Below are 20,698 nucleotides of genomic sequence, written 5' to 3' on the forward strand. Positions count from 1 at the left end.
ACAATCTTGGCTTACACCAGTGGCTCAAGTGTATCTTTGTTAAGAAGGGTAAGAACCTCTCCCACATAGGGCCGGCCCTGTGGCTTGGTGGTTAAGTGCGCGCGCTGCGATGCTGGTGGCCCGGGTTCGGATCCCGGGTGCGCATCGAGGCACCACTTCTCCGTTCATCCTGAGGCCGAGTCCCGCATACAGCAACTAGAAGGATGTGCAGCTGCGACATGCAACTATCCACTGGGGCTTTGGGGGGAAAAAATAAAATAAATAAAATCTTTAAAAAAAAAAAAAAAAGAACCTCTCCCACTGCTCAGGACACCCTGACTGGGTCTTGTGGGACACCCACCTCACAGGATAGCCCTTGGGCACAGAGGGTGGTCATGGGGGTCACAGCCAGTCTGTTTCCAGGGGCTTGGAATTCAGCAGACGTATCGACCTGTGTCTCCCTGAGCCCCGGAGACTAGAAGCTGGGTCTTGCAGATGCCACCAAGGGTGTCACTCCTCACACTCCAGGGCCTTTTGGGATTGCACTGGCACATGCCACGCCTGGCAGCACTTTTCCTGTCCCACAGTTCATGTTTAGACCTGGGAAAATTCCAGCATTGTGGCCACACAACTGAAGCAATGAGGCAGCGCCTGACTCCTTCCTCAGAAACACCGAGGAACAAAATCCAACATTCCCCCAATTTTAGAACACCTACCTGTTCTGAACTAAAAAGTCTACAATGTGGAGAGAAGTCCGGTCCACGGATCTGACTGCAAGATGGAGGGCAGTTTCATCTGGCTCCTGCAGACCAAACAGAAACATTCCAGGTTCCAAGGGGAGCATTCAATTTTGTGTCCAACATGAGTGAAATCATGAATCTCTCTTCCAAAAGCCTTTTATCCTTTCCTTCAAAAACTTATTGCTGATGTTAGCTCAGAGCCAGTCTTCCTCAGCAAAAAGAGGAAGATTAGCATGGATGTTAGCTCATGGCTGATCTCCCTCACCAAGAAAAAAAAAAAAAACAAAAAAAAACGTATTGCTGGGCTGGCCTGGTGGCTCAAGCGGTTAAGTGCGTGCGCTCCACTGTGGCGGCCCAGGGTTTGCCGGTTCGGATCCCGGGCGCACACCGACACACCACTTGGCGAGCCATGCTGTGGCAGCGTCCCATATAAAGTAGAGGAAGATGGGCACAGATGTTAGCCCGGGGCCAGTCTTCCTCAGCAAAATGAGGAGGATTGGCACATGTTAGCTCAGGGCTGATCTTCCTCACAAAAAAACAAAAAAAAAACAAAAAACTTATTGCTAAGATATATAGTGTCCCTTTAATCTCCACGGCAAACTCTCTGCCCACAGGAACCCACAGTGTAGAGCCTGGTCATAGTCCTCCTTACTCTATGGGCAATAAGGAGAAATTCAGAGGTTTCACTTTAAAGCCCTCTCAATCTTTCTGTCCCTGTATCAACAACATGAGGTGTTGCCTATAAGCAGGGGTCTCAGTTCAAAGACTCTAGAAAGGTTTCCCAGGCCTCCTGTAACCCAGTCTCTTATACCTGCTCCCTGAATAAATAAAATGTATATTTTTAAAACACAGTTAAAGTTCTTCATTCTATACTTAGGGTTAAGGCCACCAATGCTAATACCCAGAAGGTCGTTAATTCATACTAGGGGGAACATGACTACCACTGCCTTTTCTGAAAGTAAGTTTTGGCAGGTGAGGGAGAGACCAAATGAGGGTTGTTTTGGGTAGGTGGGTGGGTGAGAGCTGGAGGTGAAGGAAATATCCACGGAATGGGGAACCTGGGGCAGAGGGAGGCACTCCCCATTCTGACTGCCCCACCCGCTTGGTCAGCCAGGGCCACTCCCTCCTCCTCTGGCGGCCACACAGCTCAGAGCTGAGCACGGCCCTGGACCCTGCTGGCTTGAGTTCTCGCTCAGCCTCGAACACTGAAGAGTAAGGCTCCATATAACGTGCTTAGCTGCTAAGAGGTGATCCCCAGCCCCATGCGTCTTTATGCTGAGGGTAAGGAGGTCTGAGGGTGCAGCCACAAGGGCACCTGTAGAAGAAAATTAGGACACACTGCCCCGTGACACTGCTGGTTTCTTGTGGACCTCATTCTGACAGTAAGGCCCCACCTCCTTGAGACCCCACCCTCTGGACAAAGTTCCCTGAGGAAAGTAGGGGATGTCTCTCCCCCTCCCGTTCCCTTAGAGGGGGAGCAGGCGGGGAGCGGTGCCCAGGCTATCAGAGCTTTCCTCCCAGCGAGGCCTCGGGGGCTGCTGCTGAGGCCCGGCTGCCAGCTCCTCGTGTGCCCAGGAGGCGCTAACGCTGCTCATGGAAGACGGGGCTTCTCTCAGGGTGCTGGGGCCTCTGGGAAGATGCTCCCTCACCCCAGTAGATGGGCTTCCTTTCCAGAGCCAGCATTACATTTTTGGTTTAAGAATAAACCACCAATTTCAGTTCCCAGAACTCAGAGCTGTACCTTTCCAGAGAGTTACACGACTTAGCATTTCTGATTACATTGCTTTGCCACTTTTTCCCCCTCTTTCTTTTCTTTTCTTAGAAGTAGCAAGCCACACTCTTACATGTCCATTGGCCAGTGGGATTTTCTCTGTAAGATCCACACCATCAGCGTACGCTTGGAGTAATCCAAAAATATCTCTTGTTTTGACGGCCTCACAAAGGCTGTGGAGTTTTGCTGCGTTATCCCCATGTTTTTTCCTTGCGTATTTCCTCTCAATGTACTTGGCAGTGATGTAGTCCTTTCTTGCATTCCTGAAATTACACATAATTGCCTTGTAGATGATTAAGGGCCTCTCTTCAAATATATCCAACGTCCATTCATCTATAACAACTTTTAAAAAATCCTGCCCCCACCTTCCTTGTAGGAAGTACCAGCAGGAAAACAAGGCGGGGAAGCAGCCGCCACGTGGCTCTACCGCAGCCCCTGTGTTCACTGCGATGTCTCAAGCACTTTCAGGAAGCACTGAACTCCTCTAGTTTCCAACACAAGAGGCAGCAAGGCCCAGAGCAGGGGTCCTGGGGCCTCACCCGGGTTCCAAGGGCCAGACGCATGACTTACTCAGCACACCTGCCGCTGCAGCCTCATCTCTGCACTCCATCTCCTGAAGTTCTGTGCTCCAGCCTCACCAAGCTGTCTCCCTCGCCACCGCATGCATATCTCATGCCTTTGCTTACCCAGGTCCCTCTACTCGGCATCCTTTTATGCCTTCTCTTGTGGGTAATCCACATGCCTTCAACATTCGTTCATGGGTCACCTCCAGGCTGCCTGGCCTGACCTTTTATTTTATTATTTTTGTTTTGTTTTGTTTTGTTTTTTAATTTTTATTTATTTATTTATTTTCCCCCAAAGCCCCAGTAGATAGTTGTATGTCATAGTTGCACATTTTCTAGTTGCTGTATGTGGGACGCGGCCTCAGCATGGCCAGAGAAGCAGTGTGTCTGTGCGCGCCCGGGATCTGAACCCGGGCCGCCTGCATCAGAGCACACGCACTTAACCGCTAAGCCACGGCCTGACCTCTTTTAGAACACACTCTCTCTGTTGGCTTGCCTGCCTGCCCGCCCACTGGGGCTGGGAGAAGACCACAACTTCTCTTTCAAGGGCACCATGCCTGGGAGAAAAGGTACTCACAACACATCCGATGAACCAATACGAACCATCGACCTTCTCCATAGCCTATTTTCCAGCCTTTACACGGCACTGTGTTTACAGACTCCACCTCTCCAGGGAGCGTGGAGTGGCAGCAACTCCGGGGGAGCCAAACAAGCCTGGTTCAAATCCCACCCCCACCACAGCCCGACAGTGTGACTTCAGACAAGTATTTCATCTCTTTAGGCCTCAAGTGGTCTTATTTGTGCAAGTGTGCATGACATATCCTTGCAGAACTGTGAGAAGTACATGAGTTGACACATCTGCTGAGCACACGGTAGGTCCTTAGGACCTTAAAAAGTGCTGATGAATTTAGAAGATGGAGAGCAAGAAAAACAGCAGCTCCTGGTCAAGAGGACTCTCAGCATTTACTCCAAGGTCCTTAACACACAACAGCAGCAGCAATAAAAAACATAAGATTTTTGACAGACACAGTAAATGCTAAATTCCCTGTGACCATCAAGTCAGAAAGTCAAGGAACAACCCAAATACCCATCAGTTGATGACTGGATAAGCAAAATGTGGTCTATCCACACAATGAAATACTATTCAGCCATAAAAAGGAATGAAGTACAGATTTATGCTACATCGTGGGTGAATCCTGAAACCATTATGCTCAGTGAAAGAAGCCAGACACAAAAGGCCACAGATTGTTTGATTCCATTTACAGGAAATGCCTGCAACAGGCATATCTGTAAAGACAGAAAGCAGATCAGCAGTTGCCCAGGGCTAGGGGGTCAGGGGGGACAGAGTGGGTGATAGTGAACTTATTTTACCCAACAGATCTGCCAGAAATATAGGGAGAAAGACATGATGGGATGGATCCCCTTGGTTTCTCTTGCCCATGCTTTCTGGAAAGGGTGAAGTGCACTGAAATTTCTACAGGCTGGGTGGGGGAGGGGAAGCTGAATGACAAGAAGGTCCCGAATCCCCCACGGGCTGGTGGCCAGCTCTGAGAGGGCACACAGAGCTGGCCATTCAGGTCATTCAGAGCCTGGGCCCTTGGTCAGACGCCAGATCTCACACCGGCTCCACACTTCCCATCCAGGTGACTTCGGGCCAGCTACTCAACCTCTGTAAGCACTGGCCTCCTGGTCACGACGACACCTGCTCACAGGGCTGTGGCAGGATTAAACGAGACAGCACACGCAAGCATGTGGCACAGTGTTTTGGAAACACCAGCTATAACTACTGTGACAGCACGGAACGAGGCGGGGCCGACTGGCACGGGGCAAGTGGAACCTGGTCAGCTCCTTCCAGCTCAGGCACTGCTCACTCCCGCCCTGCCACCAGGGCCGTGCCCACGGCATCTGCTTTGACTGCTGGTCAGTTACTGAGTCCTTTACGGCAGCACCACGGGGGTCCTGGCTGAAGGGCACAGGGTTCAGGAATGGGCAGGTCAACTCCAAGCTCCCAGGAGGTGGGGGGGCTTCAGTCCCCAGAAAGAAACACCACTGCTGACTACCTTACCAAATAAATCCACCACCCGGGTGTTTATAAAATGCAGATTCTGAGTGAATTGTGCTGATCGACTTGTCCATGTATCCCTCCACATGTACAGTTCCCGTGGGCTTACAAGTCGAGTTGAGATATGCCGTCTCATTTGATCCTCACAACAATGTTATCAACTTTTTTTCACTTCTACCTTGCAGAGAAGTAAACTGAAGTCCATCGAGGCGACATTAAATTCTGTTCCCTCAAGCAGCTGGCAAGCTCCCCGAGGGCGGACCCCACGTTACTGGTCTGGGTTCTCCTCACAGGGCCTCTTGGCACAGCACGATGTGCAGGAACTGCTCGGGGACTATTTAGGCTTGATGACGTGGCCTATCTGACAACCTGTCTAATGATTTCAGCTGTACGGGTCTCATGATGGGCAGCTGGACCAGATAGTTGTCCAGTTTTAGGCAGTTTCAATAATCACTGTGGGACAATCATCACTGTGACGCCCCAAGGAAGGAGCTAGAAATAAAGTGGATCCCTTACTTATTTTTTCAATGTATTATTCATCTGTCCAGGGCTTTGGGTCACTGGAAGGCCGTCCCTGCACAAGCTTGGGCACAGAGCACAGATCTGTCTTACGCAACACCGTGCTCCACGGCTTCATGAAGGAAATTCACTGCCAGTGTGACCCCATCCCTTTGTTTTGAAAGGCGTAGGCTTTTGGAGAAAAGCAATGAACTGAATATAACTATACGTTTGGCATGTGTTCAGAAGGAGGGGCTTCTTACACTTCTGAAGGACAAGGCACGTCTAAGGGTCCTGAATCACAGAAGAGAAACAGCTCTGGGCTCTGTAAGCAGACACAAATCTGGCTGCTTCCCCCAACACTTATATCTCCCAATAACCCCAAAATCCATCTGGGGACTCACAGGCCACAAGAGGGTCTTTGGCTTCCCCTTCAACAGATTTATCTGCAGATGGTGTGTTTTTCTGAGATAAAGCCAGAAATACTACATTCCTTTTCATCAGGAAGTCAAATATTAGCTTATTTAAGTAGGCACATAGCTGGGATTTTATCCTGGGCTTGTGGACTCATTAAATATGTATTTCCCACCACAAGCAAAATACAGTGGTGGGAAATACAACAATGAGTAAAATGCAATTTATCTGAAAAATATAGGTAAATACTTTGGTATAATACAAAGTGGGATGAAAAGCTTGAAAATAGAGCCAAATGCTGCAGAAGCACAGAGTGCCCAGCAATTAATTTCAGCTGAGGAGGTATGAAAGTAGGTGGCATTTTGCCATCACGTTGATCATCTACCCTCATTTTGAAAAAAAAAAAAAAAAGGGCGGCGTAAACTTCCTTTTCATTTGTGCCAAGGTTGGTGGGGAGGGGTCTCAATGCAGAGAACATTTATACTGAAGGATTCCAAGCAGAGAGTATTCATTTTTTTAGAATCATCTAGCCCCAGAACAAACAAATTTTCTGCTCTTATAAAGTACCCCTGGTACTTGGAAGAAATTATTTATCACATGCTTTATTCAAAATTGATCAGTATTACAGCACTTCAGGAGCCTGGTACCTTCACTGCGAGAGCAGGCATCAAACAGTAAATCAAGGTGCCGTACTGGACCACGAAACTTCCTTTACTAAACAGATCTTCTAGCTAACCCAGCGAGAGTCAGTTTACCTCTGTAACTCTACAGCTGAAACCTAACTTGAGAGGACCTGAATTTTTCAGGGTATGTGGAATCGGTGTATGGCACTTACGTTGCATCTGCTGCCCACACCCATGGTGGTCAAGCAGAGCTGCAACATCAACTAAGCCTGATAAGTTTTACCTCATCACCCCACCAGTGTCCAATGACTGGGAGGTGTAGGGTGCTGTCTCCCTGGTTATATTAGAGGAAAAGGGCTCTGAGAAGTTAACAAGCCTGCCCAGGTGCCATGATAGGGTAAGGACTGGAATTTCTATGTCCCATACTGTCTCTCCGGGTCTGGGCAAGAATACAGATTTGGAACTCAGATCTTCATCAAGAGAGGACATTAACTCTGTAAGCCTCATGCCTGATGTCAAGAACCACACATCATCCCATCTCAAGGAAATGCTACATCACAAACATCTGCTACAGGACTCAAACATGGACTGACTCTAATCAACACCAACCCAACGCTCACCTCAGATACCTGATACCCGAAAGGGTGCAGACTCGACATGGTGCCTGTTCATTCTTTTGGCTGTCTACACGCCCTTCCTATATTAAGTTACCTAACCCGAGAAAAAGAACACAGATCTGCACCCTCAGCTTCCCAAAGACATGCCCCCACAAAACGGTTTCAAAAATCTAAATTCTCTGCTTTTGCAAAGGGCCCATAAACTACCACCTATTTAAGAGTAAAACCTCTCATAAAGCCACTGTTCACTGTTCCCTACATCCTTTAGGAGGACTGGTGCCATCAATTCTCTCTCAGGCTTATTCCAAAAGAAAAATATTGTCTCTGTAAATAAGTTTTTCTACTCTCTCTTATCACATATTTCTCATTTCCCTTCACCTGTGAGAACACTTTGATCCCGACTCACCACTCAAATGCAGGTGCTGTTTCTTTTAACTGGCCTAGGGCCCTCGCTCGCTTCTCTTCCTCCTGCCTGCCACACTTTGCATCACTCTCTAGGGTAAACCACCCCCAGCCCTCTTGCAGGCAGACAGGCCACTCATCAGTCGAAGTCGAAGTGGGCAGTCAGGCACTGCCCTGACCAGTTGGTCTCCCATCCACCTCTCTCCAGGACCAGCGCAATCTAGGGATTTATGCTTTGTTTGATAAGACTAGCAGGAAAATCCCCTGTTGTAAGCTCTGCCTCAATGGGCTAGCTGGATGCATGATGAGGCACAAAAGCTTCTCAATCAGGTTTTGTATCAATAGCAAAATGAAAACAAAAAAATTGTTTTTTGAAGGAAACAACATACTCCATATTGGCAAGGACATTGGGAAAGAGAATGATACATAATCATGTATCTATGACAACTAACCCTCCCAGTGGCTCAGAATTTATGCGGAGAGAACTAAGATGGGAGTGACAGAGGGTCAACGGCAGAGGCAGAAAGGTGAGGGTGCACCCACACACCACCAGCAGAGGGCGACACTCACCATACCTCCCTCACATCACAGAGCGTCAGTGTACAGGCTTTCCTGTGGCCTCTTCCTAAGAAAAACAGCCACACCAAATTTCCATTTGGACACCCAAAAAGTGTGACTTAAGAAGCGACTTAAAGTGACTTAAGAAGAAAACAACTTAGGCTGACTTATTCCCTAAACAAGCAACAACTGACTTCCCCAAAACTTGTCATCCTGCTGCCTCTCAAGGCTCCAAGGCCAACCCTGGAAGCAGGAACAGCCAGTCCCATACTTACATGTCGCTACCCGGGCTGGGTTTGACCGCGTCCTCAGCTGGAAGGCAACACTCCATGATCTCATTAAAGCCTGCATTCCCAATATTCTTGGCAAGCTGCAAAAACAAAAGTCTATTTCAGGGTACTCAATTATTAACACATTCCACTGCTTCACAGTACTCAGACATCTGATGATTTATTTAATGGCCACTAAGAAATAGAGCAATAAAGTGGTTTGCCTTTAATGAAGACAGACAAAACCCAAACCCCAAAGGTACCCATAAAACGAGAGTGAGGCAGCTGCAGGCCTATTACAGTGGAGAGTCCTCATAAAGCGTCCCCTGGACAGAACGCCTAGACGGACAGGGAGAAGCAGTAACTTGGTTCAACTTGAGTTTCTTTCCTTACCCACCCCCGCAAAAAAACCTGCCCCACCTGAAACGGACCTAACAACCTTTACTTACGCCAGAGAGGAGGCGGCTCCGATTCCAGGAAGCCAAGATTCGGGTTCAAAGCAGGGTTCTATTTACTGGCTTTGTGACCAGGCAAGTCAGTTTACCTGAACTTCGATTTTTCATCAGTAAAATGGGGATGATAACCTACCTCGCTGGGTTGTAATAATGATAAAATGGGACAACTGAGGCGAAAGCATTCAATAAACTGAAGCACTAAAAATGTAATGTATTCGTTCCAATGTGAGGTCCCCACTTGCCAATCAACCTTCTGACTTGTTAAAAATTAACACATTTTAATCAATGCTTACTGAATACCAGGCGGCAGATACCAAGATAAATGTCACAGTTTGTCTCAGCCAGACTACCCTACTGTATGGCAGCCGGCATTCTTCCACATGGAGGCACGAACACGAGGGGGCTGGGAGTTCCTCAGGAGCAGGGATTCACTCGTCTCATTCCCAGCCCTCAGCTCCGCACCTGATAGAAACCGGTTTCCAGACCAGATTCTTCCATGTTTAATGAAACAAAGAAAACTGAAGGGCAGCACCTTGCACCGTGCTTTGAGAGAACAGATATTTCATTTCCATGTTGAAAATGATGCAATGGGGAGCAGTGATACTTCTGATATTGCTCCTCTCGATGAATTATGTGGATAAAGGGTTAATGGGGATGTCCCGGGAGTCAAGGCTGCTGCCTGAACGGCCTCTTCTCTCTCCAGGGAAAAGTGGCTGAAGGAACTGCTACAGGGATCTGGGTTAGAGAAGGTCGAACTTCTTGGGGGCAAGTAACATGAACTAGTGAAGGAGAGTGTGAGGGATGCTGAAGGACGAAAGAAACGTGGGGGACGGCTTAATAATCTGGTGATGAGCCTTCCTGATTTTACCTTGTCCTTGATAAGTGGACAAAGCTTCCTAGATGGCCAAAAGCAACAAGCACTAACCTACTCTGCCTTGGTCCTCAGTCCTGGCCCGGTGGCCTCAAGCCAATGTCAGGTTCAAAACCCCAGATGCCTTACTGCAGTTTCCCCAGAGACGAGGCTGATGGCCAGGGCGGCACACCACGTCAGGAGGCAGGTGCTGTTGTACAGTGGAGCCAATGCTGGTGAAGGATTTCTTGGGTGTCAGATCCAAAGCTGAACCTTAGTATCTGAGGACCTGTTTAGAGCCAGGCTCTAATGGCCCCACCTTTCAATATAGTGTGGACACCGTGCCCTAGCCAAGCGCAGTTGTTTTCAGAAGGTGAGTGACAGAACAAGCCACAGCTCCCTCTCTGTGAGCGAGGGGCCCCGATGCCTCCTGGTCTGTGGTAAGCAGATGGGAGAGGGGCGCGAGGAGGAGAATTCCCTGGGAATCAGAAAGCTGCTTCCCTTCTGCTTGGACTTGGCTCGTTTACTAGGGGACAGCTGGTCCAGGGAGCCACCACATCCGTGCGTCACACTCGTCCAACGCAGAGAAACGCGCCACCTCACAGTTTTGCCAAGTTCCAGTGAATCTTTCAGCCTGCAGAGAACCCTTTGGAATCATCAACAAAACAAAAGCATTTGCAGATGGACGCTGCAGGGTCATGTCAAGAAAATGTGGGGCCCAGCAGGCCAAGAGAGCAGGAGCCAAGGAAGCAGGAAGGCTGGTGTTAAGCAGCCCCAACACAGAGCACCATCGCCCAGGACTCTGAGGGCTGTGCTGAGGCAGACATGAGGCCAGATCAGATCTAGGAAAGCAGGGTGTTTAGGTACTGCATCACTCAGAGAAGGGAACCCCAGCTGCAGGTCAGTCCACGCATGCACACTGAGCCCTCAGGTGTGCTGGGCCCTGGGCATGAGACACGACCCGGCTCGAAGGGAGCTCAGTCTAATGAGACAGAGACGAATTAAAAAGGAAAAGATGTGGGCCGGCCCCGTGGCTTGGTGGTTAAGTGCGCGCGCTCCGATGCTGGTGGCCCGGGTTCGGATCCCGGGCGCGCACCGAGGCACCACTTCTCCGTCCATCCTGGGGCCGAGTCCCACATACAGCAACTAGAAGGATGTGCAGCTGTGACATACAACTATCTACTGGGGCTTTGGGGGGAAAAATAAATAAATAAAATCTTTAAAAAAAAAAAAAAAAAAAAAGGAAAAGATGTGATGAGGGCTGGAAAAGAAGCATGTACTGAGCACTGTGAGAATGGAGATGGCAAGTGTACATCAGCAGAGCATGAAACCCCTCAGCACCCTGAGAACAGGGGCCAGGAACTGCTCGTTTCTGAGACCCCTAGCACCTCCCTATGAAGGGTCCTCTGAGCCAAAAAGAGACCTTGGATTTTTCTCTAAAAATTGTTTTAGACTTTGGGGTGAGGATGGGGGAAACCTGTCCCCTGTTTTCACATTTCCAGGTGGAGGGACATCAATTACTGTGACATTCTTCTCTGATTTTACACACCCCAAGGAGAGGAATGGGTAAGTGAGAGAAACGATTCCCCGACCGTGGAGCTCAAGAGAAGAACGGGCGCCCACAGGATGTGGCACTAGGGTCGCTCTGCTCCTCCAGCCCGTGCCTGGGCGGGTGAGACTGAGTCTGAGGCTCAGCAGGCCAGCACCCTGTTACCACACGTGTGAACCACCAGACGTGTCAACCAATTTGGCTTCTTTCAATAACAAATTGGACTTGATCTCTCAACCGGTTCCAAATTCGTGTAGGGAAATGGTTTGTTATTTACTGGGCCCCCTCAGATCCCAGAAGGGTGGAAGCCTTCTTGATCACGGCACACCTTTAACATACAAACAGATAAAAGAGGCCCAGGGAAGTGAAGGAACTTGACCCCAGTACGCAGAGTTAAGAAACGCAGTGAGCTCCAAATTGTTGCCTCCAAAGAAGGGAGCACAGAAAAATACTCTGCAGTGTGCGGGAGAAGTTTATATACCATGTATTCACCTGAGTCTTTAAAAATTCTACTTTTGATATATTTTACCAAGTATATAATACACTTCTTAGTAAGTAGTAAAGATATAAGTTGTTATATATATATATGTATATGTTTTGGTGCTCAATTTTCTCTGATAGGGTTTGTGGTTAAAAAAGTTCAGAGCTGTGATTTAAAAAAAAGATTAGGACACAGGCTCTGGTGTGTGACGGTCTAAAGTGTAAACCCTGGCTCAGTCACACAGGCAAATGACTTCACCTCTCTGGCCTCATTTTTAAAATGGAGTTCTCGTTTAGGTTAGATGGGACGTGCGTAAGGAACCCAGACGACGCCTGAAGGATAGCAGTTGCTCAATAAATGATAGCCGGGACTAAGTTTCCTGTTGCCCTTAATATTCTGCGAGCGGCTTTACCTCAGCCCCAGGTGAACCAGCAGCCATAAGCTGTAAGGAAGTTCTCGGTCTCAGAGGGCTCTCCTTTCCACACGCGCTCTCTCAGATCTGGCTGTCGGCTGACCTGCTTTATACCTGACAGCTTGTTAAGCAACCTCATGAGAAGGGAGGAGAAAGGCACGAAACAAAGGCCTGAGTCAGTAACATGTGCTCCTAAGGTTCCTGACCCTGTTCCCCAACTTGATGGAAGAAGATTTTTAAATTACTGACTCAGTTTCAGTCTCATAATATCAAAATTTCCTTTATTAATTTCACTCAGGATGTGAAATTGACCATATGATACCAGCCCCCTAGTACCAATGATACTGTTTTAGCATGACCAGAAAATCAATGCTGAAGTCATGATCTTTTATGTCAAGGAGGAAATTTATCTTTTTAAAATCTGTGCTTACCAGGAGGTTTTCTGAAAGCAGGTTGCTTTACAACTGAAGGATATTAAGCTGGTGCATGCTAACGTAGTTCAAGTGGCACGACTTCCTGGGACTAGTCTAATTAATACTTCAATTACCCCAGTTTCTTTCCACTGCATGACAAGTGAGTCTAAAAGCAGGTAAAGAGAAGAAAGATTACTACTAACCAGCCACCTTCATGAATGCTGCTGAAATCCGTCAATTAACATGGAAATCAAGCATGCTTCGAAAGAACAACAAATTAAGAAGGAAATGGTCAAACCACTACAGCACAGCATCCAGGGAAACCGTGTGCAAACTCGAGGCCAGAAAACGATTTTGAGAATTAAGCCAAAGACTTTTATCATGAGGAATATAGTGAGACCATATGGGAGGACAGGAGTGACATTTTATGGGGTGAGCATCCGTTTATTTAGGAACACAATGCCAGCCAGAAAATGAGAATTCCTGCTCATGTATTTGCTGTCTCTGTCAGGCCATTTCAAAGTCCCTTTCCTGTCACAGCACATCACCCTAAGATGGGGACTCTATTACTGATTTACCTGGAAGACAGAGAAACACTATTCCTGTAAAACACCCTTGTCCAGGCTGCACCCATGGAGATACTGGAGAGTTACTTTCTGGTTCACCCTCTTATTTCCTTAACAGGGTGTGAAGAGGTGTAACTAACATTTGCTGCACAAGAAAACATACTACTATGAACAAATCAGCCAAAGACCCTGACATCACTGCTCTATGAATCTGAAAGGTTCATAAACAGAGAAGACAACCAGAGTGAACTTTCCGGTGGATGCACACATTAGGACATGGGGATCGTTTTTCTGAAAGGATTTTGTTAAAGTCATCTTGGAGGAGGAGATAATAATGATAGCTAATATTTTAGCTTTTATTACGTGCCAAACATAATTCTAAGCACACATGCAGAGAGAGAGAGAAAGAGAGAGGGCGAGAGAGGGAGGTGTGTATGTCAAGCCTTTAGAAAATTCTTTGTTTAGGCATCTGTCTAAGCAAAATAAAATAACTGGGTGCTTTAAAAAGGCTTGAAATTCCTATGATTTACAAATGAATACTAACACCTGACACACACTCTCCATCTACTGCTTAACTTAGTGGCTGAGGAATAAGGGTTTTGGACATAATGCCAAGCCCACAGTCCTGGCACACAGTAACGGGGTTGAAGTGAGAAGTGGGAGATGGATGTCCACCTCCTGTGAGCAACCAGACGACCAGACAGGCACAGTTTGGGGGCAAGCAGAGGGTAGAAATAAATCCTACACGATTCAGGGCCTTCTGCCCTTAGTTTTTCTGATAACCACCAAGGAAAAGAGACTTGGATTGGGAGAGTTTAAAACTACGGCAGGGACTAGATGTGGAAAGATCTGCAGACATTGACTGGGCAGGCTCTGCCTGATTTCTCCATAATGGTTCAGAGTTGGCCAAACTCTAAACTCCTATGAGAATATTTGGACAGAGGCTCTGGGAAACAGAAACCAAGATCTGAACCAGGGATCAGAGTCACCTCATCTTTTCGCCAAAATGGAAACATTTTCCTTTCAGCCTTCTTTTGTGTTTTCCTCTTTGGTAGGTAAGAGAATCTCATGAAGATCATCAGTTAAATTTTTGAGACACATTCAAGCAGGTATAATAGATGTTTTGGGGTCAGGCTCCTACCAGCTCACAAGAGCCATTATTAAATGCTCACTTGGCCATTATTAAAATTACATCATATAAACTCATAATTAAATTATATTAAAAACAAAGTAATAAATACTCAAAACTCATCACTTCCTAACTATTTTACTACATTTTACTATCCTCTATGTTTTTGAAGTTACTTATGACTCTTGTATTTGAATAGTGAACTTACTATATAAATGGTGTGCTACTGAACATCTCTTTCCCACTGCACACTCAGTAATTCACATGGATAGCCTGAAACTGACCACGGTGGGAGTATTTACATCATGGGAACAGGCAGATTACAAAGGCTATTTCCCCCCTGAGAGTTGGCTGTCAAATGTTTGTTAAGGAATGGGGATGGGGGATTAGGAGGGACAGCAGTGATGTTTAAATGCTTACCACTGGGCAAGACAACCACTGCAAAGGCCAGTTTACGTCCCAGCTTCCTCAAAGGTTAAGAGTGTGAGCTCTGGAATCAGATTAAAGGGGTCCCCACCCCAGATCTGGCCTTTTTTTTTTTTTTTTTAAAGATTTTATTTATTTATTTATTTTCCCCCAAAGCCCGAGTAGATAGTTGTATGTCATAGCTGCACATCCTTCTAGTTGCTGTATGTGGGACGCGGCCTCAGCATGGCCGGAGAAGCGGTGCGTCAGTGCGGACCCGGGATCCGAACCCAGGCCGCCAGCAGCGGAGTGCGTGCACTTAACCGCTAAGCCACAGGGCCGGCCCAAGATCTGGCCTTTTAATAACTATACAACCTTGGGCATATTTAAACATTCTAAGCCTCAGTTCCTCCTTTGTAAAATGGGGACAATATACCAAGGTCATAGTGTTGTAGTGAGGGCGAATGAGCTAATGCAAATAAAGTGCTCTACAAAGTGCTTCGTACAAAATAAGCAATTAATATTTTACCATAAATTACTTAATACTTCCCACTGTTCTAAGAACATCAGTGTGACACTATAGCAACTGCCGCAGTTTATCAGTGCTTGCTGGGAAGTAATTGTGTTTCTTTGAAAACAGACTGTGAGAATCTCAAATCTACACCCTCAGCAGTTACACAGGACGCCACTTGCACACACACAGCTCTACAATGTAGGCTGTACACATTATTACCTTAACAATAACAACAGTGTGTAACCAAGAATACACTGCTCGGCTCTTGCTGAGGCTAGCTTACTCTTAAACTTGAAGTCACTGAGGATGTTACTAAATGGGGGTACCAGAATCCACTCCAGTTTCTCCCAACTTTGTCTTTCAGGACCATAAAGGAATTCCTTGAAAAGACTGGAAGGATTTGACAGGACAGTTCAAAATGCATTACAAGTTTAGACACGTTGGATCCAGAGTAGTCATCAATAAGATTTACGGCCCCTTGAGAGGTATATTGACCCCAATAATTGATTTTCTGTCAAGACTACTGCTCTTGACATTAAAATCAATGGCAATCAATATCCACTTAATATTTACTGTCCACCCAGCTACCAGAAGAAAGAATTACAAACACTGCTTTCTAACCAGCAGTCATGGACTCAAAACAGCCCACAAAAGCCCAGGTTTTAGGTGTCCCCAAAGCACTGCCTCAGTGTGACATGCCCTGCTCCTCAGTAGGGCCACAGACGCAGTACTCTGCGAGTCAGTTACTTCACAGAAAACGCTTCAGCGTCCTAGTAACGATCTATATTGCATGGCTTACGTGCTATCACTGGACCAAGAATGGAAGACTTTTTTTTGAAACAAAGACCAACATCTCTCCTAAAGAGTGACAATAAGGGGCAGAGCAAAAGTCCACCAGAGACTTAAGCCAAGCAGTGACCAGACGCGGCAGAAACCGGCTGAGGACTCAGGGAGAAGGAGGCCTTTACCGTCCCTGGGCTTTGCGTTCTGCATCTGTTCACTGTGGGGTGAACGAGGCCACGCGCCATCCTACTGCAGGATCTTACACTAGTCTCAATGCTCCTTTTTGAGTTTCACTTCACTTTATTCATTTAAGAATAAAGTTTTGCAACAAGAAGTGCCCTCAACTACTAGTAGCTGAGAAGCGGGAATTACCAATGAGCTTCTAATTGCCCAAATCCATCTGGCAAATATCAACCACCACCAGCCCAGTGGAATTTCAAGAAACCAAAATGAATTTGATGGCCAAAATAAAAAAATTAACTTTCATCTCATTTATTTCCATTCCAAAATCAAGGATTTGAAAATTACCAGCAGCTCAGATGTTCCCAATACATCTAACGTCAGGGACTGCATCCTGGAGTAGTGAACGCCCAGCTCTCGGTGGATTCCAGAACACTCAATGCAGGTCAGAATGCCAAGATTGGTGGACAGCCATGTAGGATCTGTCAAAGAGAACAGGGAAAATTGGAGCTTGTAGCAAGTAGAGGGCCAGCGTCAGAACTTTGTTCCTGCATAGTTACTGAACAGGGAGTTTTGAGCACGAGCACTTTTTTGATCCTTGGTGCAGTCAGAACCCTCATTCATCCATAATTACCACTAGTTTACACACAATACACATATACACACATGTCTGTTTTCTCTCTTCCTATCCCTTCACCTCCCTAGCCTTCCATTTATTTATTAAGTGACAGGTGCTGTCTGCACAAGAACAAATAGGGCACAGTGCCCTCTAGTGGTCACAGGTCCCTGGAGGGCCATCCTGAACACACACACACCCATTACCAACCTGGTCTTACCACCAAAGGAGAAGGAGAGGAAACACAAGGCCCACCAAAAGTCTGGTTCTGTAGGGGAACAGACTTAAAACATACACGTCTACAGGTTCACAAAGATGCTAACAGTAACGACAGAGAACACATACTATGTGCTGATTCCATGCTCCGTGTTCAGTACTTTGGGAGTAGCAACGATGGCTCACATTGTGAGAGCTTCAGAAACTACAGATCCTTTCATATAATACCTCATTTACTGCACACAAGAGCCCCAGGAGGTGAACAGGGCAGGTGTCTTCACAATGCTCAGAAAGAAGGGCCTTGCTCGAGGCTGCAAGAGGATACAGAGCCAGACCGCAGTCCTGCCTTTATCTGGGCTCAAACCCATGCTTCCACGAGCCACAGTGTTTCTCCTCAGAGCATGTTTACTTATTCACTGAAGCAACCTACTATGCGCTTGGCCTATATCTTTCTATGTGCTTGGCACACAGTAGGTACTCAAGAAATGCTTGACAGATGAATGCTGAATTTACTGAAAATGGGGCATTCAAAATAAAACAGCCATTATCACAGCCCATAAGTACAATTCTCTTTAGAATTGCTTGTTGCCCTTAGAAACTCACAGCAGGTAAATATCGCAACCTTGGTCACCAGATAATTGTGAAGTTATTTTTAAAATGTTTATGTTAAAAAATTTTATGCACGTTAGGAAATACTTCTGGGCATCTGTGTTTTCTCTTCACAAGACCTGTTCTACAGTATCGACTGTCCCATGCGTTTCGCAGGTACGATACCCATATCGTCTTACCATTTTTAAAAAATGTACATAGCTTTGACTTCTTTATGAAAGTGTTCTAAAAATCTAAGTACTACACTAGCCTTATCTTTTCTTAAGAAAAAGCACGATTCACTACTTATCACCCCTTAAAAGGTAAGATCCAAAAAGATCTTAACAGATGCCGCCAAAAAGATCTTTTTAATGGGTCCAAGACCCCATGAGATAGTTCCTCCAATTACCCCCAAATATAGCCTTTAGGGTTATACGAACCTCACGGCACTTCTCAACTGTCCACTCTATTTTTGTTCTGTCTGTTTTTTATAAAAATTGTCAGAGAATTACAGGAGTGAAAAGGTAACTGACCATTCTAGCCAAGCCACAATCTCTCTCATGTTACAAATATTCAGAAAACGCTCCTCCATAGCTCCCCCACTCCAACACCTTTCCATCTTAATTAGAAGAATGTCAACTCCCTAAACTTATTAATACTAGTTGTTAAAATCTGTAATGATACTCTGTCCATTAAAGATGAAGCCCCTAATAGGCTTTATTCAAATGCAGAAATAAACATCTCATTTTATAGAATGTGATAGCTAGAAGGGTCCCAAAACAATCTTGACCGCTTCTTTCATTTACCATACAGGAAAAGTGGTATCTGACAAAGTATGTGGCTCTTCTAGGGTCACACCAGACAGCGGCTGCAAGTTACTGCAGAAGTTCCACAAAGTAGTACAAAGGGAGGATGGAATAAGTCCAGGAAAAGCTGCCCTTACGCAGCCTCTGGAGCCAATACAATGACCAGATGACCTTGATTTCACCCTCAGCCTGTGCTTCAGTTTTCATTTCTCAAAAAGCATTTAAATCTCTTCAGCTCTATCAAGCCATCTTCCCGTCCTGTTCTGAGGGCCGGAGGGAACATCTTCCCATCCTTCCCCCCACACAGTCTGTACACAGCTCAGTAAGCATTTGTGTGACGGGATGAGCTCAGGCTGAGCTGCACTGAACGCTGTGTTTGAAATGAAAGGGAAAACCAATAACTGGATTCTGTAAATCAGCATGGGATTTAAACGTCGGAGAGCTTGGGGAGGGGGGATGGGGTCACCTGGTGCCCCGCAGTCGCAACACACGTCATTGCCCGTCATCCTCTGGACTTCAGAGATGATCTCCTTGGTCAGTTCTTGGACTATGTTATTTTCTCCAGTATTGTCATCTCCCTTAAATGCATTGTTTAAAGCTTCTTCTTTGCTGTTTTGCAGCACAGACATCCATCTACAAAGTAATAGCGACACTGTGTCAAATCCCAAGAACAATCGCTAAGTCCCAGCCCAAGTCCCATCAGCAAAGAACTTACATCTGACATTCCTGTTCGTCTTCCGCTTGAAAGTGGTACGTCCTGTCATCTGCGCGGCAAGAGGAGTTGCATCAATTGTGAGCCCAGACGGTAATCCGTACACAATTCCAAAAGAAAGTGGTTTATAACCAACCTCAGGAATAATCTTAACTCTCTGCTAGGAAATTAATGATTTGTATAAAATCAAGCACTCCCTCACCTCCTTCACATGTCTGCCCTCTCGCTTGGTGACTGTGGCTTTGTAATGCAAATTAGTGAAACTGCCGCCCTGTTCCTCTTTCCTAAAAAGGCACAGCTTCCAAAAACTGAAGCTATTCAATGAAAACCCTCACTATCTTTTCTAAAGCTTTATTTTCTTGACTTACTACAGAGTTGGCCCCCAAAAAGTAATTGTTAAGGCCCTTTGAATAGGAAAAGCTTTTTCGAAAGCGAGTATCTTAGAAGATTTCTGGTTTTCTTAGAAAAAGATTATTAGGAAAATTCTGACAACAACATGCTACAGGAGCACTGAATTACAAATACAGCGAAAGCAAGAGGAACTGGTAAATAACGATGGAACACAAACTCTCACGCTCACACAAAGCTGGTGTCAGCACCGTTTACAAGGGTTTTGCCCCACTGCTGACCCCCTGTATGCACAGGAGAGAGGAGGGGGCACATGACATGTTATTCTTGCCAAAAATATATAACCTCAGTCCAATCGTGGGAAAGCATCAGAGAGACCCAAATTGAGGGACATTTAACCAAAAAATGGATCAACACTCTTCAAAAAAAAGTATCAAGGTCATAAAAGACACGGAGAGACTATAGAACTGCCATAGACTGTAGGAGACTAAGATAAAATAACAACATAGGGGGCGGGGGATCCTGGAGAGAATCCTGGAACAGGAAAAGGACATTAGCGAAAAATTGGTAATATCTAAATAAGATCCCTAGTTAATATCATCATACCAATGTTAATTTCCTGGTTTTGATAGTTGTACATCAATGATAGACACAAAAGATAACATGTACTATTAGACAACTGTACTAAGATGTTGACATTAGGGGGAGCTGAATGAGGGATATACAGAGGTTCTCAATTCTACAATCAGCCCAAAACAAAGCAAAAAAGAAAATTAAATTTAAAAAGAAAAAAGGGAGGAGATCTAACTTCTCTAGATGGCAGAGCAGTGACAGGCAGGGACTTTTCTTGGGGACACACAATAAACATCTGTGCCCCTCAAGATGAGCTAACACGTGATCTTCCAATAGCCATTTTTATATTCCTGGAAGCACTTTGGTTCTTAGAACAATTCTTGGTGAGTTGGCTGGGAGGATGCTGAGGCCCAGAGAGATTAAGTGGCAAAAACAAGCCTAGCTAGCAGCAGAGGAGTCAGGTTTTCTGACTCCTGGTCCGATACTCTTCCTACCACACCATCCCACCTTTTCTCCCCAACACCCAAGGGAACAGAAATACACCCTCTCTTATCCCCACCCTATTACTGAGGAGAGGAACAGAGTTTAAGAGAACTGTTTCAAGTT

General features: G+C 46.1%; 1 protein-coding gene across 4 annotated transcripts in view; it reads right to left on the reverse strand.

Moving 5' to 3' along the window:
- ASAP2 (ArfGAP with SH3 domain, ankyrin repeat and PH domain 2) overlaps nucleotides 1-20,698 on the reverse strand; it is a 181,347-nt gene that overhangs the window by 24,289 nt on the left and 136,360 nt on the right. For all 4 annotated transcript variants that reach the window (XM_087437175.1, XM_087437174.1, XM_087437177.1 and 1 more), the window contains exons 13-18: nucleotides 19,175-19,223; nucleotides 18,926-19,092; nucleotides 16,582-16,715; nucleotides 8,503-8,597; nucleotides 2,564-2,753; nucleotides 696-781 (exon numbers count right to left, since the gene is read on the reverse strand). In XM_087437175.1, coding sequence (XP_087293301.1) covers nucleotides 696-781; nucleotides 2,564-2,753; nucleotides 8,503-8,597; nucleotides 16,582-16,715; nucleotides 18,926-19,092; nucleotides 19,175-19,223 — 721 coding nt within the window. The remainder of the gene's footprint in view (nucleotides 1-695; nucleotides 782-2,563; nucleotides 2,754-8,502; nucleotides 8,598-16,581; nucleotides 16,716-18,925; nucleotides 19,093-19,174; nucleotides 19,224-20,698) is intronic.

This window comes from Ceratotherium simum, chromosome 11 (assembly GCF_057802395.1).
Source record: "Ceratotherium simum simum isolate JZ-2026a chromosome 11, ASM5780239v1, whole genome shotgun sequence".
In the NCBI taxonomy this organism is placed as follows: domain Eukaryota; kingdom Metazoa; phylum Chordata; class Mammalia; order Perissodactyla; family Rhinocerotidae; genus Ceratotherium; species Ceratotherium simum.